This window comes from Lycium barbarum, chromosome 1 (genome assembly GCF_019175385.1).
Source record: "Lycium barbarum isolate Lr01 chromosome 1, ASM1917538v2, whole genome shotgun sequence".
Taxonomy (NCBI): domain Eukaryota; kingdom Viridiplantae; phylum Streptophyta; class Magnoliopsida; order Solanales; family Solanaceae; genus Lycium; species Lycium barbarum.
This window is the reverse complement of record NC_083337.1, coordinates 153,867,643-153,891,605: the sequence shown is the minus strand read 5'-3', so window position 1 is coordinate 153,891,605 and position 23,963 is coordinate 153,867,643. Positions and strand designations below refer to the sequence as shown.

General features: G+C 35.2%; 2 protein-coding genes across 7 annotated transcripts; one reads left to right on the top strand and one right to left on the bottom strand.

Moving 5' to 3' along the window:
- The first annotated feature begins 6,080 nt into the window (after window positions 1–6,080).
- Window positions 6,081–9,740, top strand: LOC132645433 (large ribosomal subunit protein eL20z-like). 6 transcript variants are annotated; one of them, XM_060362413.1, is made up of 5 exons: window positions 6,081–6,252; window positions 7,654–7,705; window positions 8,652–8,778; window positions 8,925–9,042; window positions 9,314–9,740. In XM_060362413.1, exons 2-5 carry the CDS (start codon window positions 7,696–7,698, stop codon window positions 9,365–9,367), a joined length of 309 nt encoding a protein of 102 aa, XP_060218396.1. In that variant the 5' UTR covers window positions 6,081–6,252; window positions 7,654–7,695; the 3' UTR covers window positions 9,368–9,740. The 6 variants fall into 6 exon arrangements, with proteins under 6 accessions (XP_060218396.1, XP_060218403.1, XP_060218419.1 ...); XM_060362420.1 differs by lacking the exon at window positions 6,081–6,252 and adding an exon at window positions 6,325–6,415; XM_060362436.1 differs by lacking the exon at window positions 6,081–6,252 and adding an exon at window positions 6,352–6,376.
- Window positions 9,741–10,989: 1,249 nt separating this feature from the next.
- LOC132645427 (threonine synthase, chloroplastic-like) lies at window positions 10,990–14,952 on the bottom strand. Its single transcript, XM_060362402.1, has 2 exons — window positions 14,658–14,952; window positions 10,990–12,640 (listed from the first exon to the last, which is right to left on the bottom strand). Exons 1-2 carry the CDS (start codon window positions 14,891–14,893, stop codon window positions 11,305–11,307), a joined length of 1,572 nt encoding a protein of 523 aa, XP_060218385.1. The 5' UTR covers window positions 14,894–14,952; the 3' UTR covers window positions 10,990–11,304.
- Window positions 14,953–23,963: the final 9,011 nt, after the last annotated feature.

Genomic DNA, 23,963 nt, shown 5'->3' with positions numbered 1-23,963 from the left:
GATGAGAACTACTTGATTCGCCCATATTTAGGTGTAAACAAAGAAAACCAATGATATTTATTATTTACTATATGTAAGTTGTTTAAACAGGTTACTCATCCGTTGCAACAGATAATGCACTTGTTGCAACATATTATCAACTTGTTGCAACAACTAACCCATCTGTTGCAACAACAGATATGTCAGTTGTTGCAATTTCTTCAACAACTGGAAGATTTGTTGCAATAACTGACTCATCTGTTGCAATAGATCAGAAACTTATTGCAATAGATTATCAAATTGTTGCAACTTCTTCAACGTCAGTTAGATTTATCGCAACAACTGACCCATATGTTGCAGCAACTGAATCATCTGTTGCAACAGATTAACAACTTGTTGCAACAACTGACTCATCTGTTGCAACAGATTAACAACTTGTTGCAACAGATGGTTAGTTGTTGCAACTTCTTCAACAACAGTTAGATTTGTAGCAACAACTGACCCGTATGTTGCAACAACTGAACCATCTGTTGCGACAGATTACCGACTTGTTGCAACAAATTACGCATCTGTTGCAACATATTACAAACTTATTGCAACAGATGGGTCAGTTTTTGCAACTTCTTCAATAGCTGTTAGATTTTGTGACTTGTTTAAAATTACTGAAACTACTGAACATAATGTATTGAACACAACTTAAATAGTGAACACATAATATATACTTAACAAAATGTCTTAGAAAGGTACTGAACACCTAATATATATTTAAATTACATAATGTCATCAAAAAACGCCTGATATATACTTAAATTGTTCAACAGGCCACATTTGGGTTCTAAAAAACGCAAAATCAATAAATTGTTTATCAACCCATCTTAGGGCTCCAATACCTTTTCAATGACACCTAATGCCCATCTCTATTGCATCCTCCCTACAGAGTTGTCGCTAATTAGACTTTCGGGTTTTGTCATAGTTGTACCGGTAAGCAAAGTCTTCATAAAAGCAATTGACCACGAACCACATGCCCTACTAGTGATATTGCGGGGGAGATTCTTTAGCCTATTGAATTCCCATGATTCATTGAGTAACTTTGCAGGCAAGTGTGCGAACATGCCACTGTGTTGCAATAACTTAGGCAACAATTCCATTACCGGCTGCATGAAACAAAACAAATCATCTTCTTCGTAGACAGGAACGTTGCAGTCATACATATTTACCACTCCATTTTCAATCATGAACTCAAGAGTGACAAAATGTGTGACATTAATATTCATCACTGTTAAATCCCTCTTTGCACCAGCCCACGAGCAGCCAACCGGGTAGGGTCTAACACCCCTACAATAATCGACCATATCATCATCCCACTTGAATTAAGCAAGTCTAACCTTCAGAGGCACGGCATTCAGAACTGTACTTTCTTTTGTCAATTCTGTGTACCTCTTGGACATGTTGTAAAAGTTGAGGTCCAGGATTATGTCAGTGGAATCATAGTACTCAGGGAAATTGATTTGCCTCATACGCATTAGAAGCAGGACTTCATCTACATACTAAAGTAAAAGTAGTAAAACAATTAGTTACTTGCTGCAACAGATTCAACAGATTATCTACTTGTTGCAAAAGCTAGTTAACTTAGTGCAGCAGATTCACCAAAGTAAAGGAACTGTTGGAACAGTTAGTTAACTTGTTTCAACAGATTATCTACTTGTTGCAACAACATACTGAATTAGATAGATATATACAAGTGTTGAAACTTACCCAATGCTCCCACCAAATTTCCATGCTTGTCAAAGCCTTGAAGTCTGCTGCTCCAAATTCATGCATTGATTACATGGTTTTCCCACTCTTTTTGGACTTCATTGCAGTCTCAACCTTTTTCTTTCTTTGGGCATGTACAGACTTGAAAATGTCCACCTTCTCTAGCACTTTTGGCCCAATGTCAAGAAGAGGAGTCTCAATTGACTTACTGGGAGTAGTAACAGATTTTCTTGATCTAACTGATGCAAGTGCCTTGGCAATTGCTTTGCCCCTCCTCCGAACATGAACAAGAGTATAAGGTGAGGAAAGATTCTTTGATGGATTGATACCCCTCTTAGATATCAACCTCTGGATAGAAGTGTTTGTGGCTTCTTGGGCCTGCACCAATTCCTCCACCTTTCTAATCAAATTATCCATTTTGTCCTTGCAAGTGGTGCACTCATAAGCACATGAGGGCACTTTAAAAGTACCGACACCAACATCAGCAAATCTTCTACCACTCAATCCACCACCACTAAAGTTACCACCAAATCCAGAAAAATCACTAAATCCAGCAATTGGAGTAAATCCACCAATATTAGCATCATCATCTCTTAATTTTTCCCCAGAAATACTTGCTGGGACATCATCACCAACACCACCACCACCACCAACAACATCAACAGGTTGAACAACACCACCAACAGTATTAACACCACCAACAGCATCAATAGCAACATCACCACCAACACTAACAGCAACATGACCACCACCACCAGCTACAACATCATCAACCCTAGTGATGGCTGGTACTCCAGCCAATTTCCTTTTGAACCCATCAATCAATCTGTCAGGCACAAATTCTATCGGCATAAAGGTGACAAGGCATGGCATCTCCAACTCTCTTATTGTTGGGACAAGCCATGGGTTCACAACCTACAACAAGAAAGTAGATATATCAAAATGGTGCTAAATCATAAAAAGCAAAACCTATTTAAAACAAGTTATCAGGTTGTTGCAAAAAGTTACACATCTGTTGGACATTGTCCAAAATGTCCAACAGATAGGTAACTTGTTGCAGCAGGTATCTCATCTGTTGGACATTTTCCAACAGATGGGTAACTTGTTGCAGCAAGTTGCTCATCTGTTGGATATTGTACAGCAAATTAGTAATTTGCTGCAACAGATTATTGTACTTGTTGTAAAAACTTACTGTAACAGATTCAGAAGTTATCAAATTAGCAAATAAAGTGATATGTTGCAACAGCTGTGGTACTTGTTGGAAATTGTCCAACAGATTGGCAACTTGTTGCAGCAGGTTTATCATCTGTTGGACATTTTCCAACAGATGGTAACTTGTTGCATCAAGTTACTCATCTGTTGTAAAAAACTAGTTGCATGTTATAACAGATTCATCTGTTGGGTAACTTGTTGCAACAGATGCATGTGTTGTTGCAGCAGATTACAAAAGTTGTTGCAACAACTAGTCATCTGTTGTGTTCTAATGCTTACAGCTTCCTTAGGGGGGTTGAAAAGGTCAACACTCAATTTTGTGTTGTTCCTGGCAGTGAGCCATCTAAGAATTCTTGGATAGATAACTTCTTCGGAGTATTCCTTGACTTGATGCCTGAGGTGAGGAATGGCTTCAAATGCCCAAGCCTAGAAATAAAAGATGCCTTCAAAAATTAAAATAGTGATTGAAATACAAAAAAAAAAAAAAAAAAAAAAAACATTGAAGAAAATTTACCATGAAAGCCCAAGGGAAGCCATATAGGTTTTTGTGTCTTCCCCGTTGGCTTCAAATCCTTTATCAACTATTCAACAGTCAAGCTAAAGCTTTTAAAACCCCAGACATAGTTGTTGAAGGCATCATAGTCCTCGGCAAGTTTAATCGATCCAAGCGGTACGTTGTAGTTTACGTCTCTTGCCCAAAGAACACTGCGCACAAACCAAACTAAGCACAGTGCCTCCTTGTGCTTTTTTGAGAAAGTTTTGGACTCCAAATCTTGCAACAATTTCTTTTGAATGTAGCTCTTTCCCACTAAATTTACCAAAGAGACATCATTCTTAGCTTTGGAACCCTTTGCTTTCTTGGCTGCCTTGGGAGTCCGGGTTGGCTTGGTTAATACAACAGTAGGAAGAGGCTCACAAGGATAACATCTCAATCCGATAACTATGGCAAACTCCTTCATGCCAAAGCAAACCGACATGCCACAGTAATTGATCCAAATCTCATCCTTTCTATCATAAATAATCCTACGCTTCAAAAGCTGAGAAACCATTGTCATTTGAAATCGGGCACCGATATCTTCAGGCAAATCTAAATAGAGCCCAAAGCAGCTAGCCCTAAAGAAATTCTCCAACCCCTGCTGTCGGAGAATGCCCCTGAAGGTGTCAAAGCCCTTGCCCATGCTTGATCTAACCACAAAATCACCGGACAAATCATTATTTCCATTCAGCAGCATTGTCACGCCGTACTTTTCAATGCTGAAACTCTTGATGACCTCGTCAATGGAAGGTCTATTGGGATATGTGGCAATACTAGAAGACTTAACAAGATTGACATCCACATTATGTTTCCTTTTTCTTCTTAACTCAGCCAAGGTTTGATCTGTTGATTCTTCTTCTTCTTCATTACCCTTTTCAGTTTCTGCATCTTCTTCACCTCCTTCATCCCCTTCACCTCCTTCATCTCATTCTTCTTCATCTCCTTCAACATTTTCTTCATTTTTTTTTATCTCCTTCAGCAAATTTTTCGTCATGTTTTTCACTTTCTTCTCTAGTTTTTCACTTTGTTCATTTTTATCACTTTCTTCTTCATGCCCGACAGAGGTTTCGTGGGTTTTCTCTTTTTTTCTGAAGCCCCAGTTTCACTAACTCTTTCCTCATTTGTTGATTGACAAATAGCAGTCACAAGCTTATCTAATGGTGTTTGCACCTCGGCTCTTTTACTACTTTCTCCCTCAGTTGGTTTCTCTTATTTTTTTTTAACTGGAGCCATTTTATCTACACACAAGAGATAGAAAAACAGTTTTAATTAATTAGTGCAACATTCAAAGTAAAAAGGGAAAAGGAATATGTTGCAACAAGTAATCAGTTGTTGCAACAGATTAAGAATATGTTGCAACAAAATATGAAGTTGTTGCAACAACTTATTACTTGTTGCAGCAGAATCTTAAGCTGTTGGAAATAGAAAAACAGTAGCAACAGCTTAGCAACTGTTTTGATTTTTTACAACAGCTTGTTAATATGCTGCAACAACTGCCTCAGTTGCTGCAAAAACCTCAACAATTGTTTTGATTTTATCCAACAGTTGTTGGATAAAATCAAATCTTTTCCTAAACAATAGCATGACAATAACAACAACAGCAAAAACATCTAAATTTAACTACAAAACATCTATATTTCACTACAAACACACAACCATCACAAATCTCACTCACAACTTAAACAAAATACGTCAAATAGGGTTTTTATAACCATACAACCTCAGCAGATGTTTGCAACTGTCAAACAAGTGCTGAATTTGCTGTAACAGCAACAACAACAACAACAACAGCAAAAACATCTATATTTCACTACAAACACACAACCATGTGGAGGAGGTGTTTGCAACTTAAACAAAATACACCAAACCATGCAACCTCAGCAGATGTTTGCAACTGTCAAACAAGTGCTGAATTTGCTACAACAGGTACCTCAGTTGTTGGAAAACATCAACAAAATTGCAAGCCTTTTTTTTTCGAAACAACAAGGAGAAGAAGAACAAAAACAGCACCAAAAACCATAATTTCACAACCACAATCACTATTTACAAACTCACAAACTCCAACAAGTGCAATAAATACACGAAATTACAACAAAACAAACAACATTCAAGACAAACCCATGCTCTTCTTCATCTTCTCTAACTAAAATCATCATTTTCACACTCTGATTTCAAAATCCTAACTTTTGAACCAAGTGAAACAAAAAGTTTACCTGAGAATGAATAGAGAAGCAACAACAATGGAGAGATAGAGAAATGAGCAACAACAGCAATGGAGAGAGAGGAACGAGCATTGGCAGCAATGGTGGTCGCCGGTCGCCTATTTTTTGCAGCCTGAGGAACTGAGGGACTGCTTTTTTTTAAAAAAAAAATGAAGAAGTAGTTGGGGTCGTGGGGGAAAGTAGGTTGAAAGAAGTTTTTGTATAATGTGTATAGGTTGGAAGAAGTTTTTGTATAATGTGTGTGGGCTTTTGTGTATTTTGTAAAAGATTATAAGTTTTAAAAATTATAATTCAATCCCAATTTAAGTTAATCCATTTTTAAAACTAGTTTGACCTTGGTCACCGTTTCAAATTGGGAGAATTATTTGTCACCATAAGTTTATTCTTCTAGGAATCGTTGCTTCTTCCATTTATTCACTTGCATTTTCCTCCTTTACCTAAACCCACTTTTTCACACTCACAGTCACAGTGAAGGTCCTTCTCTGGCTTTTCAGTTTGGGGCAACTTTTTTTTTTATTCTTTTATCTTAGGCGGTTGGCATCGGGAAAGGTATGTTTATCATTCAATTAATTAATTAATTACACGTGTAGTTGAAATCCTTGATATAGTCCTCTATATGACTTTTTCCAAGTATTTTAATCCTCTATATTTTTCTCATTTCATTCTTATGTTGGTAAGTAAATAGGACATATTAGGGGTTCTTTAAGACGAGGTATATATCCTAGTATTGTGTGATTCGTACCGTGCTAGGTTTACTTTTTGCTTCTCTTTTATTGTACTCAACTTCCTTGGAAGTTGTCTTTACTTGAAAGTAATACTCTTTTGCTTGGGAATATTAGGTTTCATATTGTTCAAAGCTTTTGAGAATTTTCCGGTTTTGTTTTTTTTATTGTGAATATTGAATTGAAGATATCTTGTTGGAAGTTTCCCAATAGATTTTTTTTCCTGAATATATTAGACTTTACTCCATCCTTGGTTATTTATTATCTTGCATATGCCCTAGTCATCTATTGAAGCTGCATTTCAAAGGTTTCTGAGAAGGGTAGTTATATTGCAATATTTATATACGCTTTAATTGAACCTGTCTTAGTTCTCCTTTCCTTGTGCTTCTCAGGCATATTTGACAAATTACTAGAGACACTATATTATTTTCAAGTAAGAGCAGCTAGTAGAACAGAGACATTTGTCTGGATTTTCCTTTATTTTCTGAATGATTTGTCTGATTAATTCTAGGCCGTCGTTGTTCTCCTGGTATTTTTGCTCCCTGTCTCATTTTCTTAGGATTTATGAGTCAGAATGATAAATGTTGTGGAGGTTTCAAACAATGCTGTTCTGCTTTCTATGTCTGTTTTGGATTTGGTATTTTATCTTATGCACATATTTCTGAAAATAAACTGGAAAAGGGAACGACATTTGATAGTTTTCATTACTCATCCACTTCCTGGCAATGCCCCAGAGGTAGTGAGGTATTATGGGTCAAGGATTTTCTTTGTGGAGTTTGACTAGGAGTTGAATGTAGTCTTCTGTGAGTTTAAAGAGTTGTTACTGATATCAAAGACTTCAACTGTGGCAAGAAATGTCATAGTGGTGTTTTCGAGGCATATGAGAGGTCTTTATGTGAACGTAACCTGGCAATTTGAGTAGTTACTGATATCTTTTTGTGCAAGATAAACTCAACCTTTTTTGTCCCATTTTAGAATGAACAGTTGGAAGTTAGATGCTCAATAAGTCCTCTAGGTTCAGCTGAATTTTGTTCCCAAGATGGTATTTTATGTCCTTGCCCAGCAGTTTGCTTGAAATTAGATGCGACAATAAGTCCTCTAGGTTCAGTTGAACTTTGTTCCCAAGATGGTATTTTATTTCCTTGTCCCGCAGTTTGTTTGCTTTAGAGTTTTAGCACAATTAGATTGGAGTAACAACTGCTGAAGTTGCAAATATCACTTGTTGCAGGAGTCGTGGAGGAGGAATTGAGGATCAGACCCAGAATAGCACATGGATCAGAGTATGTAATCGTGTTTGACTTTGATAGTACTAGCCGATCCGCACTTTGTTTCTTATTGAATCTCATAAAAGATTTTTCTTAAAGCTAAAGTTGTTGCTCTTTTATAACGTTATAAATCTGTTCTTTCCTAGAAACTTTTTACAAGCATGGACGATACCAACTTCTAACATATGTTCTTTTTCTGAAATTGATAAATTGGAGACAACGGTATTTATATTGTGGAGATGGGTAATGGTAGTGATCACTCTATCTTGGAATTTCATGATTTTGAGAAAATGTTTGACTACAATGATTGGAGTTGTAGATATGCCAATAAAGTAAACTCTTCTATTAAACTATCTGGTTTGTTGCTATTCTTGGTATTGTGCTACAATGTTAGATGTTGTGGTTCTTCAGAGATTGATTTAAGATGTAATCCAGTTGCTTTCTTCACTGACCTTGTCTTTATAACAAAGACATCTGACTTTCTTAGCTCCTATACAACAATTGAGCATTAAATTCAAGAAAATAGAATTCTGTAATGGAACTTCTTTTTCTAAGCTTCAGCACTTTATATCAAGCTCAAGATCAATTATCTATTTCTATTGTACTCCTACTTGAAAGTTGATGAAGACCCAATAGCCTTTTAGGCATTATATGTTGAGCTTCTTAGCCCTTCAAGAATACATTTCTCGTGTTTCAAGCATTGAATCTCAATAGCCTAACCTCTATAAGATTCAGAATTAGTATTTCAGAAAAGTATTCCCTCAAGAAGTATTTCTAAGTTCATCTATTTGTTAGCAATATTTATGCTTGTCGAACTCTAAATATATAATAAATAAATGGAGATACTGGTAATAGATTATGTTTGCTGCAGTCTACTGAATCTAACCATTGTTTGTTGGCCTCACTTGGTATTGGAGTTTATGACCAGTAGTGGTTGCTTATGTCATTTTTATGCATACAGATCTCCTGCAAGATGCCAAAGAACATCCCAGTAACGGCTATTTTCCCCTGAAAGATGTGGAAGACAATCATTTGGGAATCTTTGACAGACCTCTTCCTTGCTTTGGTTGTGGAATAGGATGGTTTTCGTGAGTTTCGCATTTGTTGCTCCTCTTCTCATTCTCCACCTCTCTTCTGTCATTATTTCATTTGTGTCTTGATCTATTCTTCTCTTTGGACTTATATCTTATATGCTCTAAATTGCGTTCTTCTTCTCTTATCTATTTTATTGCAGTCTGCTACTTGGGTTTGTATTCCCAGTCATGTGGTATTATGCAACAATTCTTTACTTTGGGAATTACTACCATAAAGATCCGAGGGAGCGGGCAGGGCTAGCTGCCAATGCAATAGCTGTGAGTTACCATCCTTAAGTGCAAGTTGCATTGATTCTGATTTCAGCTTGATTGCGTAGAAAGTACATCTAGTTTCTCACAGGACAATCCTAGTACTATTTCTGATCAATATAACTTTTTGCTTACTTTCTCGGAAAAAAAAAAAGAAAGGGAACAAAAAGCCAAGGAATTCTAGTTGTCGGCTATTTGTAGGATCAGCAGCATTTTTGTCCTAAAAATCCTCTATCTATTTACCTTTGTACATGTATCTCAAACAAGATCACCATTGCAGGCTCTGATATTTACTGTAGCAGCTCTAATTGCAGTTGCCCTGGTTCTATTGTAGTCATCTTCTGCGATGCTATTATCTATTAGCTGATATCCATAATCAAGAGAACTTAGAGATGACTCCCCTATGGAGAAAGTAGCTTCACCTGAGTTCACATACAGAAAAGGTGATACCTAGTGGAACAATGCTGCAGGCCACATGGGAACGGGAGAAAGTTAGTCCATTACAAAGGCTATGAAGATGTAAAGATATGTAATTCTAGTGTGCATTTGTTGTGCTGTCTATGAGACGATAATATGTGGCTTAATCCTGTAATATGTTGGTGCATCAATTAATTTTCTACACGAGAAACCAAAGATCGTGTCCAGTTGCTCATGAACACATCATGTGTATATTGTGTTCATTACTAACTTTTTTTCTTCTTGCTGCCGATGAATTATTCGTAGAATTTCTAATGTGTTTAACAGCAAATTTGTCCAGAGTCTGTGCAACTACAAGCGGGAGTTGGCTATATGAATCCTTATCGATCATGTAATACAGTGCAATTATCCGTCACTGGAAAAAGAAATGTCTTATAGTTGCTCAAAAGTATATAAACACTGACCGATCCAATGTCCATCAGTGACGTGTATATAAGTTTTCATTACTAACTTTTTTTTCTTCTTGCTGCCCATGAATTATTCGTAGAGTTTCAAATGTGTTAACAGCAAATTTGTCCACAGTCCGTGCAACTACAAGTAGGAGTTGGCTATATGAATCCTTATTAATCATGTAATTAAGTGCAATTATCTGTCACTGGAAAAAGAAATGTCTTATATTTGCTCAAAAGTATATAAACACTGACCTATCCAATGTTCATCATTGACATCTTGAATACAATAGAGTACTGGTAAAAACTTGACCATACTGTTGCTTACACCAAATCTATAAATGGTAAAGTATTTGCAGTATTAAGTGCCATCAGTAATATTTAATCTCAACAATCATTCACCAGCTTCAGCTGCAATTCACTGGCAAACCCAATTTGACAAATCACGATAAATGCAGGAACGTCTAAGGACTCATCCTAGCCCAGCGAGCAATTTTAACCACAATGCCAATCCACCCAAGTCATGTGCACAAATCAAATACTAATTCGTGTTTCAGCAGTAAAGGCGAATTAGAGAGTGTTTGATAGAGAGTTTAAAACCGATGCTTATGGAGAACAAATGTAGAAAGCCTTGGTGCGCAGAAATAAATAAGTCACAGGAAGTTAGGAACCAATGGTATGTCTGATCTCAGTTCCCACCTATTACTCGTGTGACAAAGAGCATGCAAAAGATTGACGTTTTGTGGTTCAAGATTACAAATTTTGGTGAGGAATTCTGATAAATTACCAACTGAGCCTTTATGAGAAACCAAGAGAGTTATTTGCAAAGTGAAAAAACTAATCAAATAAGATGCTACTATACAGATACATTATCTAGAAAATAATAAGTCCTCTTTAAGATATCAATGACCCTGCTGAGGTGGCCAACGACATGTAAATAAACTCGAGTCTCCTTCCAAGAAAAGGTCCGATTTTCGGTTTTAGCTATAAAGCACTAAGCACTAGGTGAGGTAATTTATAAATTTCAGATGATAAATGATCCCATTTGGGAGCGCCTTTCTTCTGCTTTCAATGTTCTTTGCATAGAATATAAAAGAGCAGGAATGAAAACATCACTCAATTGAGGCAGATGCTATGCTACAAAATGTTCAGAATCAATTCTGATGCTGACATTACTCCAAGGAGGATATTAATAGCAGAAAGTTACAACCCCCAAAAAGTTCCATCAAGCTACTTAAAAATATATTTCTCTCATTAGAACTCTGAACCTTTCATGACTCTACCAAACTCTACCAGCAAATGGAACACCATCTAAACCAAATTCTACACCACGGCTAAAGATGAACCAAAAGATGATAATTTTGGTATATAAGCAGAACTTATTCTTCCAAAATGCCGGAACAAATCAGAACTTGGAGTTTTTGCTCAACAGATACTTCTTGAGAACATCCATGACTGATCCAAAGTCTGCTTTCACCTGCACTGGTGGATTAGCAAACCGGCATTCCATGTCCTTTATTTCTTTTGAATGATAATTAACCTTGGAATCTGTAAACTTCAATCCATGAGCTGTACTCACAACCACAGCCCTATCAGTAGGCCCAATAACTCCGGTCTTTCTCAGCTTGGAGAGTGCAGTCAATGCCACACCAGTGTGGGGGCATATGAACATCCCAGTTGAGTCCGCCTGAGCCATCGCATCCATCAACTCTTCCTCAGTTGCCTCCTCCACTATCCCATTGGAGTTCTTTAGAGCAAAAACAGCCCTATCAATAGATACAGGGTCACCAATCTGTATAGCAGATGCAAATGTCGTATTTGCCCTAATAGGTTTGAAATCTTTCCACCCAGATTTATAATGCAGGTAAAGCGGATTAGCATTGGCTGCTTGAGCACAAACAAGTCTTGGGATACGATCAACAAGTCCCAGCTCCTTGCACATTTGGAAACCTTTGTAAAATGCATATATATTGCCCAGGTTCCCACCAGGAACTATCACCCAGTCAGGAACTTCCCATTCGAACTGCTGCAGAATCTCTATTGCTGCAGTCTTTTGCCCTTCTAGCCTCAAACTATTCAAGGAATTTGCCAAGTAAATGGGCAACTCAGCTGTGACTTCACGAATCAACTGCATACAACCATCAAAATCAGTGTCAATACTCAACACAAAGGCCCCATTGGCTATTGGTTGAACCAGTTGCGCCATAGATATCTTATTTGAAGGTAAAAACACAATTGATGGAATGCCTGCAGATGCACAGTAAGCCGACAGCGCAGCTGACGTGTCTCCAGTGGAAGCACAGCCCACACCCACAACTGGTTTATGCATTTTCCGCAACCGATTTACTTGACTCACCAATACGGTCATGCCAAGATCCTTAAAGCTACCAGTGTGGCTGATTCCACAATGTTTTACCCACAAATCATTCATGCCTAGGAACTGTTTTCCGAAACGCTCAGCCCAAAAAAGATTGGAATTTCCTTCAAAAGCACTGACAATATCATCACTGTCAATTTCAGGTAGGACCCATTCCTTCTTGGACCAAACACCTGAACCATAAGGCCAAGTAGTCTTGCCCACACGGGAATCAAACAGGGACCGCCAGTACTGGCCGTCAAATTTCTTGAGCGCATCCATATCGTGTTGGACATCAAGTAGGCCACCGGATCGGCTGCGATAAATGATCTCATCGAGTGAATACCACTCACTGGAGTTAGGATCGGCATTAAAAGGTACGTACCTGCAGGAGCATATGCAAAATTTTAGTTAGCAGGTGCAGAGTGCAATTGTACCCATATTTTGGTAAAAAAATAAGTTGTCCTTCAACGGACTTGAGCCCCCATGACTGCTATCAGGATGAGAATCAAGTATACCAGAATAACGACGAAGGAAATGGATCTTCATTTTTTTGGAGAGGAGAAAGAAATAACATTGAAAGAAAAAAAATGTGAACTATACACAGGAGTCTGGTATTCGTTCAAATAAGTGTTCTGCCAACTTGGCCGTGTATAGTTCACAGGCAGTTGGTGATGAACATTAGCATTATTATCAAATCCAACAAGAGCATTATCGTAGGGAGAACCTAAAGCTTGTAGCTCCTGGCATTTTAACTTCAACTATTTCCTCAAAGACAATTATCTATCTTTCTTTCGTCTCGTTCAGCCTACGATAATGCTTTTCTTTCGTCTCGTGTAGAGAGGCTGAACGAGACAAAAGAAGGATAGAGAAATTGTCTTTGAGGAAGCAGCTGAAGTTAAAATCCCAAAAGCAACAAGCTTTAGCTTCTCCCTATGATAATGCTAATGTTCATCACCAACTGCCTGTGACGTATATACAGCTAAGTTGGCAGAACGTTTACTTGAACGAATGTCAGACACCTTTGTATAGTTCACATTTTTATTTCTTTCAATGTTCTTTCCTTCTCCTCTCCAAGAAAATGCAGACCCATTTCCTTCTTCATTATTCTGTTATATACCCTTCAAAGGAGAAATGCTCATTTGCATCAAAGAGTTATCAAGCTCTCTCACCTCCTTAGTGCTTCCAACACTCAATAAATCACTTCAAACTCTATTAAAAAAAAAAAAAAAAACTTGTTCTGTACTGCAAGCAGACACGGTGGAGGCAGAAGGCCCTTCTATTCCTGAACTGGTATACTCCAATCTCTCCAACACTCAACAGTACTCGAGAGTCAAGACCAACCCCATTTTCCCACCGTTGTAAAATTCCCAGGACCAAAAAACCCACCATTATAGAACCTCCAGAAATAACAACTTTCTCACATACCCACAAATTAAGCTGAAAAATAAATAAATCTTGAAGGATGATTAATCAAGAACATCTTAGAAAGGGGGTTTTCTGATCGCCTCTCTCTTTCTGCTACTTTTTCTAGTTTCTCTGTTCATTTAAAATAATGATTCGTTTAAAGTTTTTACATCCTGTTAGATTCAGGAACCGAAAATCAAACATTTGAATGAATTTGAAGGTTAAACGCGCTGGAAACCAAAACCGGAATAACCCAATAACTCAGGAACCTAAATCCCTATTTTATATACTCCCTCCATCTCAAATCAACAATAACTACTAAGGGTGAACAACAACAACAAAAAACCTAGTGTAATCCTACAAAGTGGGGTCGGGAGAGGGTAGAGTGTACGCAGACCTTACCCCTACCTTGGTACTAAGGGTGAAATGGGGAATAAATAATTAATTGTCTTGAACTTCTAAAAAAACAAATAATTTGAGACACCTATTTTTAACAATAACTACTAATGGTGAACAACCGGTGTAATCTCACAAGTGAGGTCTGGGGAGAGTAGAGACACCCCTTTGTCGGAAAATTACACTGTGAAGCTAGGTAAAAAAAAATCTTTTTATGTACACATATTACATATTGACACCCCTTGGCTTCTTCGTAGATTTACCTTTTTATATTTTCACCCCCTCAGTGAAAGTCCGGGCTCCGTCAGACCTTGCCCTACCTCCTTGGCAGCAGATATAGTACTATGGGTGAAATGGGCAAAAAACAATTAATTTTGTATTGAACTTCTAGGACAAATAATTTGAGACAACTATTAAACAACAGCAACAAACCCGTTACCACAAGTGAGGTCTGGTAGAGTGTAAGCAGACCTTACCCCCATCCCTACCCAGATAGAGTCCTAAGGGTGAAATGGGGAATAAACAATTAATTTTGTCTTCTAAAATAGACAAATAATTCGAGACAAACTATTTTTAGAAATCACTGACAAATAATTTACCTAGCAGAGAAATTGTGGGAAGAGATATCGCGACGGGCTTCTTGGCGGATGTTCTCATCAGCAGGGCGTCGGTGTTTTTGAAGCTGTGGAGATGGTGAGGTTGCATCATTTGTAGATGATGACGTGGCTTTGATAGGACTCAAGAAAGATACACCGTTGGATTTAACAGGGGATTGATGGTGAAGATTAGGGTTAGGAGAAAGGAAAGAAGATCTGAACATGCAAGAAGCCGCCATTGTTGGAAGTAGTGGAGATTGGCAAAGAGACAGGTGAGATATGAACACTTTGAGTCTCCAGTGGTTAAATAGGAAAATTATTACATGTATAGATGGTAAAATGGTAAAAATCACTTTGCTGCTCTTTTATTTGGTAAGTAATTTCTTAACATTAATTATGAACTTTGATTAATTTTAAGAATATTAATTTTGTTTTTACTTGAAAACTTGAAGATTACTATTTCAAAAACAACAACAAATTCAATGCAATTATACAAATGGGGTCCAGGGAGGGTACCTCAAGAAGTTGTTTTCGACAGACTCGTAGCTCAAAAGAAGTATTTGATGCAGAATTGTAATAAAAACAAGACAGCACAATACCAAGATACAAAACAAATATAGCAACATAGATTAACCTGTTTGGCCAAGCTTCTAAAATCAGTTTATTTTAAAAAGTGTTTTTCAAAAAAGTACTTTTGGCGAAAAAACAGTTTGTGTTTTGCCAATTAATTTAAAATACATTTTTGAGCAGCAATTAGTGTTTGACCAAGCTTTTAAAAAGTACTTCTAAATGTATATTTCGCAAAAATACTTTTGGGCAAAAAATATAATTTTTAGCTTCTAAAAAACTGCTTATGCTACTCTTATTTTCTCCCAAACGCTTGGCCAAATACCTCATTTTTTTTAAAAAAAAAATAAGTACTTATTGAAAAAAAAAAAAAATTTAGAGAAAAATAAGTTTGGCTAAACAAACTATAATACACACTAAAGAATAAAACATTACGTGGTAACTAAATAATGCTACTAAAAAGGAGAAGAGGAGGGGGCTAGCCGCTTTCCCCTCTCACGTTTGAATTTCAACATTGGAATATTGTGGACATTATGCATTATTACTTATTAGGAATTACCTTATAACAAACAAATTCGAGAAAATCACTTTAGATCATCAATCTGAAAAACCCTCTTGAGATTATCAATTTGAAAACTTAAATAAAACTGAAAAAGAACAATATAGAAATATAAGTAAATATATGGAGTTTTTTTCTTTAAATTGTGTGCCATAATACAAAAGGTAGAGCATCTTTAATAGGATGAAAATTGTCCGTGAATTACAAGAGTTACCTAATATTAATTAGGTACATGTAAAGAAACATTCATTAGATGGCCATCCACTTAATCAATTGCCTTAAATCTAAAGTAGTTGCCTTTGGCTAACATTATGAATCTGGTCTTTTGTTGTTGTGCCATTTGGTAACATATTTATGTTAATGAAATCTAGTCTTTTGTTGTGTGATGGGTGTAAATTATTCATGTAATTTTATATATAAAAAATAAGTTTTAAAATAAAACATGAATAATTATATCTTATTCTCGCATATTTTTTGAAAGAATCTTGCAGGAAAAAAAAAATACCCCAGAAGAATGAAAAATAAGCAAATGCCAAAGAGATAAAGAAAATATTTCATGGGTGCAACACAAGTTAGCCTGTTATCCGGTTAAGCCGGAACCGGACCGGTTACCGGTCATAAAACCGACCGGTTTTCGGTCAAAAAACCGGAACCGGCCACCGGTTCCAAACATGGAAATCGGAACCGGACCGTTCCAAAACATTAGAAAACCCTTTTTTGTTTTTGTTTTTTGTATAATATATATATATATTATAGTATTTATTAGTATATTGTAGGTATATTTATATATGTTATATAAGTTTATAATTAAAGTTTATATATTTACTAACCAACAGCATATACGTGTATATATATTAAGTTATATGCTTAAGTTATACTACATATACCTAAAATATACTAAGAATATACTTATATATATCAATATACTTAGGTTATATAACTTTTATATATATATATATATATATATATATGTTTAAGTTATATGCATACTATATATACTTATATATGTTTAAGTTATATGTATTATAATAACTTAAGTTTTTTCTAAGTTTATAAATTCCTATTTTATAAATTAAGTATATTTATATTATAAGTATATTCTTAATATATTTTAGTTATTTTTCAAGTATATAACTTTCTAGTTTTTAATTTAAGTAGATGTATATTATAAGTATATTCTTAGTATATTTTAGGTATATTCCTAACTTAATATAAGTAAAAATATGAACACAAGTAAATAGAAGAAAGCTCAATGAGTCATATATTTTATTCATTCATGGACAACATTTATTTGCAAGTTGTAGTTTTTTTTTAACTTGCAAATAATACATGAGTTGCAAAGAAATAGTAGAATAATAAAATCAAAAAGTGTCAATCATTTGGCTAATATCCGCCATATCATATTCAGTCATGGAGATATCTTCAAAATCTTCCATTTGGTCCACTCCACTTGCTATCAAATCTTCAATCTCTTCCTTTTTGCCTTCCATCGCTTCTAAGTTTTGGTTGCGTCGCTCCGATCTAATCCAATCGCGAATGCACACTAGTACTTGCAAGCTAAATCTGGATAATGAGTGTCTATGGTCTCCAATTTGTTGTCTTCCTTGGCTAAATGCACTCTCTGAAGCCACGGTTGATATTTAAACCGTAAGGATATCTCGAGCCATTCTTGAAAGTATTGGATAACTCGCCTTGTCTTTCTTCCACCATGCTAAGACGTCCAAATCATCTAGCTGGTTGATATCCACATTTGGCTGCATCAAATAAAAGTGATATTCATCAAAGTTTGCATTATGAGAAGGAGTTGGATGTGAATGTAAAACTTTTAAATGCGACAAACCCGACAAGCCCTTTTTGTCACTTTGAGAAGTAGTAGGGCGTGGAGCAACGGGTGTAGCATTTTCTTTCAAATTAGAATAATGACTAAAAACTTTTCTAAAATCGGCATCAATCGCGAGCTCGACGTCAGTTAAAGATGGTTCAACTTCCTCTTCAATTTCTAAAAAGGTATAAATTTGATTAATCAATGCTCTAGTATAAGACATTTTTAAACAAGGATTTAAAAGAGAACCCAATATAAATAAAGTTGGGATGGGAAAAAAGTACTTCTTAAATTTTGTTATAATATTAAAAATAGCCGCTTGATAACCGAATTTATTTTTATACTCTTGTAAAACTCTTGCTATTTCCGCTAAGTATGCTAAAATTCCGGTTACCGTGGGATAGAATCGTCTAGAAAAAGCAAGAGTTGCATTATAAATTTTTTGTAAAAGTTCAACACATTCCTTAACATCTTTCCAATCGGTAATATTTAATCAATCATCACTATCCGTATTAAAATGGTTGTGAACTTATTGTATGGGAATCCTATAATCATATGCTTGTTGTAACATAATGTAAGTGTAGTTCCACCTAGTGTCAATTTCTACTTGAATTTTCCTAGGTCTAAGGTCATTTCCCACACAAGAATTCTTAAAATCTCTCAGTTTTGCCCTATTAGCATTACAAAAAAGAAACGCAACCGCATTTCTAACTTTTTGAATAGAATCTTCAAAACACTCAAGACCATCTTTAACAATCAAGTTTAAAATGTGACAACTACATCTCACATGAAAAATATTTTTTAGCGGAGGGCTTAATTCCTTTTTGAAAAGACCAATCGCCTTTGTATTATTAGAAACATTATCTAAAGCAATACAAAGTGTTTTTCTATAAATGTTAAAATATCTCATAATAGTAGACATTGAATCCGCTAAAAATTTTCCATCGTGACGACCTTTCCCTTCATCATATAAAAAAGCTATAATTCTTTTTTATATCACCGAATTATCATCAACTCAATGACATGTAATAGCAAAAAAATCTAACTTGTTAAGACTAAGACCCAAATCGGCGGTAAGAGAAACACTACAATTTAAAGAATTAAATACATGGCGCAAATAAAATCTATATTTTTTATACAAATCTATAACATCCGCTCTACAAGTACTTCTAGAAATACCCTCAAATAACGGATTATAAAAATGTTGAATATAAGTAACAAACCCCAAACCCGAAGGAAAGGAAAATGGTAGAGCATTAAAAGCAATCATTTTAGCTATTTTTACACACTCTTTTTTCTTGTCATAGCAAAAAATTTTACCGGTTCGTGGGTCTATCGTCATTTGAATACCCCCACATTTGAACCCGTTTGCTCTCCCCAAACATCCTTATGTTTAGCTTTCATATGACCCGTTAGTGTACCCGTTCCACCATCCTTACTAGTTTGTTGCCTAAAAGCAAATTCTTGTTTACATAAATTACATTTAGCTATTTGTCTTTCCTTATTCTTAGTCATAAATTTTCAAATTTTAGCGATTGGCTTACGAGTTCTTGGCGGTTTGTCTTCTGTATGTGATTGTGCAGGACCTGTATCTCCTATGGGATTTTCGGGGGCTTGTGTTTCATCATCATCAATTTCATTAAAAGTGTCGGTATAATGTTGTTGCATTACCTCGTGATCTAAAAGTGGATTATTTCCACCAATATCAATACCTAAATTAGGTGTTTCGTTCATAAATGTTTCCTCATTAAACCCATCCCTAACAATACCACTACTACCGGCACCATGTCTAGATCTCTTCGCCATTATTAAATATAATTAATTTAAATCACACTCAAATAAATCACAAAAAAAAAATTGCAACAAATTAGATTGCTAGAATCAAATAGCGGAAAATAAAGATAGAGTTGGAACGAAGGTACCAAATTGCCGGACTAATTTCCAACAAAGTGAAGACGGCTAGAATTGCAAATCCACCAAAGCTTTGGAGCTACTTCGGATTGTTGCAAAATCACCAACTCCACTAATAATATTATAATTGCAAAATTAATAATTGAAATTAGAATAAAACTTTATAATATTTAATTGAGAGAAATTTAAAGTGGCTAATTGTTGCAAAATAGCTATAATTGAGAGAAATTGAGAGAAAGAGAAGAGTGAATTGGTGTGGATTAAAATTGGAAATGGAGAGGGGTTTATATAGGCGTGGGGGGTTAACGTGTAAAAAAAAAGTTTGGGGGGTTGGGGGGCCAAAAGGGGACTTTGGAGTCGTTGCCAACGGCCATTTTTGCAAAATGGACCGTTGCCCAACGGTCCAGCCCATTCGAATAACGACTATATTTTAAAAAAAAAAAAAACTTTTTTGACCGGTTTACCGGTCCCAAAAATACAAAACTGGATCGGTAATATTTATACGGTTAATCATAACCGGTGAACCGGTTCCAGTTCCGGTTCCGATTTTACCGGTCCAGTTACCAGTTTGAACCGGTAAAACCGGACCAGTTGCCAGGCTTAAACACAAGTCCATGGTCACAACCGTGAACTTTCACATGTGGAAATTACATAAAGACTATATTGAAAGAAGTTGCAAAATTCATGGATACGACCGCTTTTCATACTCACACCTGTCAAGTGTTGGCTTCAAGAGAAAAATTATAAAGCTCATGGATGTGATCACCACTTTCATACTCAAACCATCAAGTGTTGGCTTCAAGAGAGAAAATATAAAGCTCATGGATGTGATCACCACTTTCATACTCACACCCGTCAAGTGTTGGCATCAACAAAAAATCACGGTTGTGACCACCACTTCAAGAAATACATTTACAGGGAGATACTATATTTTTCTATAAATAGAGGCATCACTTTGCTTAGAGATTATCTAATCCAATCCTTGAGAAAGACATAAGAAATAGTCTTTGCTCTATTTTCTCTTCTTTTTATTTTATATTTGTAGGAATAGTATTTTATTTTTAATTTCTTTCTTACATACTCCTTAATGGAGTAGTTTCTTTTTGTTGGGATAGTTGAAGAAGCTGGGTATGATGTTATAATAATTATCTTTACTTTAATGTTTTCATGTCTTGATATTCAAATCTTTGATCTTGCTTCTTTTAGTCGTAATTCTCACAGAGGGATTAATTCAAGCTAGTTTATCGATTCAAAAATCTTAATATTATTTCTTTTAGTCCTAATTCTCACGGAGGGATTAGTTCAAATAATTTTGTTGGTTTAAAATTCTTATCTTATTTCTTTCGGTCCTAATTCTCACGGAGGGATTGACTCAAATAAAGTTTAATGATTTGATGGGTCTCTATTTTATTTCTTTCGGTTCTAATTCTTGTGGAGGGATTGACTCAGATAAGTTTATTGATTTCAAGGGCTAATAGCAAGAGGTCTTTATTCCTCATAACACACATCAAGTCAAATAAGTTTTCCTATTCTTTTGTGGAATTTACTAGAATAAGATTTTATTATAATTGTACCAAGTGGATTCAATGACTCCCAACTCTTTTCTTTTTAAATTTTCTAATAAGTTGTTTGTTTTATTTTAAGTAATTCATAATTTCAAAACCCCTCCTTTCATCAATTTGATTCTCTCAAATAGTATCCAAGACAATACGCATTTGTAGCCTAGGTGGTTCCTATCTCTGTGGGACGATATCTTAAACTATACTAAAATTTGACAGAGTACGAGCGAATTTTACTATGCACTTTGGCCTCGTCATTGTGCCCTTTGGTAGCATATTTATGTGGCTAAATACCTAGATAGCCCCTTAAACTTGGAAAGTTTTGTAAGATGAACACTCAAACTTAGCCAGTGACCAGATAGACACTTGAACTTGGCAAAAGTGTGTCTTTTGGACATCTGTGTACATATGGCCAAGTGTGTGAAATACACTTGCTTCAATTGTGTTAAGTGGATCAATTGTTAAATGACACATGTAATTTAAAAAAAAAAAGACAAATGTAACTAAAAATATTAGAAAAAAAATAAAAAAAATGTAAAGAAAATGCGATAAAGGCAAAAAGAAGTAAACCCTCCTCCCACTACCCACTGCCCTGGCTGCTCCCCTTTCCCTTCCTTTTCGCCACCCTCCCACCCCCTTTTCCATCTTCTTTCCCAAGAAAATCCGTCCAAGATATTTATTAAGCACAAGATTTAATTTTTAGAAATACCCATTTCTTGAAGGATGTTTGATTTTTACAATATGCAACTTGAATAAATTCAAAGATTTATCTGTATTAATTATGTTTTAGTGAGTTTTCTTCCCTAACATTCGATAGTTTACTTGAAATTTTATGTTTTTTTGGGTGATATAGTAATAACCTAATGATGAAAAAGAAGTTGATCTTTGTAAAAATGAAAAACATGAAGCTAATGATCGAAGGAGAAGCATGATAATATAACACTCCATGTCCCAATTTATGTGATACACTTTCCTTTTTAGTAATTTCCAAAAAGAATGTATTTTTTTATTTGACAACAATTTAACTTTTAAATTTTACCTTTTACGCTTATCGAGATGATTTATAACCACACAAATATCTTTGGCTTATTTACGATCACAAGATTCAAAAGTCTTTATTTATTTCTTAAACTCCGTGCCTAATCAAACTATATAACATAAATTGAGACGGAGGGAGTAGTAAAGAAGGAGTAACCTAAAACTGTAGGATCCACGTGAAGTAATATATTGAAATTTAAAAGATCAACTACATTAATACACGTAAGAAATTATGTGGCAAAAAAGAAGAAGAAGAAGAAGAAAAATCACAACTTAAGTTGCTCAATTGCTCATATGTGCGTGCAAAAGATACCATTTGCCATGTTAGCATAAAATGTTTAAGAGACACACTTCCGCTAAGTTCAAGTGTCTATTTAGTCACTTGTTAAGTTTGAATGTCAATCTTACAAAACCTATCAAGTTTAAGGGTCTATTTAGGTATTTAAGCCTATTTATGTTAATGAATCCGGCCTTTTATAGAATATTTGGTTATTATTTTACAATTTTATATAAATAAAAATAAGTATTAGATACAAGTTAATGTATATATTATTTTATTCAGGAGATAAAATAATTAATGCGTAAGTTAATACTATGAATAACTAAATACTACGTAACTAATTGATGCATTATTATTATTATTATTATTATTATTATTATTATTATTATTTCCATAATTCCACCAGCAATCAAATGATCCTACATGCTACTAGTTGCTATTTTACTTGGAAGTATTTCTAATGACCAACAAACATTTAGTTTCTTTCCAACGATAGGTGATGTTTCGATCATTTTATTTACATGTTGATTATTTTATAAATATTTTGTTGCTTGAAAAGTTGTACATGAATCAAACTTGAATATTAGTATTTCAATTGCCTAATATTTGGGGGACGTTGTACATCATTAGAAATTACTTTTTCACAAACAAACAAACGTGAAAATTTTCGCTTGAGATTATTGATTTTTAAAAATTAACGAAAGAAAAATTTGAAAAATAAACAAAACTATTTTAAGTAGAGAACAATAAAAATAGCTGCAGAGAGCATATAATGGAAGAAAAAGATTATATCGGTGATATCTATAATTGAGAATAGATTTTGGACTTTTTTGGAAACGTCCAATATTATTGCTTTATATATAAATTTAACTATTTTTAACATTTATTGCTTTTAGACTTGTTAGCGAACTTCTCATACTAATATTACATATTAAATTTATTTTGCACTCTGAAACCTACTGTTCCAAATGTTCCTGGATTTAGTATGATGATGATATGTTGACCATCTTTATCTGTTATTCGGTCATGTGTGATTTGAATGATTGCGCCCCAAGTTCTTTTGGTGTACTTCACCATTTTGCTTTAGTTTGGGTTCTATATCTGCACCATTGATGGTTTGCCTTTGTATTCTGCCTTGATTTTTTTGATTGCCTCATTCTTGTGATTTTGGGTTATGTGTCCACCTTCATTGTTGCTATCCTTCGCATGTGGTATTTTCTTTTATTTTTCTGTCCAATGGAATGAGCATCCAAGGATGCTAATACCACACTTTGAACAGTATAAAAAAAACACCATGGAAACAAAACCTGCAAAACAAAAAAACTATATATGTTAGTATAAAACAGTGTCTGCATTCTCTTATTCTAAAGAATTTGAGAACTTTGACCGTTGAAGTTCCTCCTTCTCCTAGTACTTACTCCTTCCTCCTGACAGCCATTATTCTCCAACCTAAGCATCCACTTTTGCAACTCCTAATCCTTAGGTATGGAATGCTGCTCTTGTCATTATTGATTAATTTCCTCCCCTATGTCTCCATTTTAAGGATATTATTGGCAATGTAATCCCCATTATC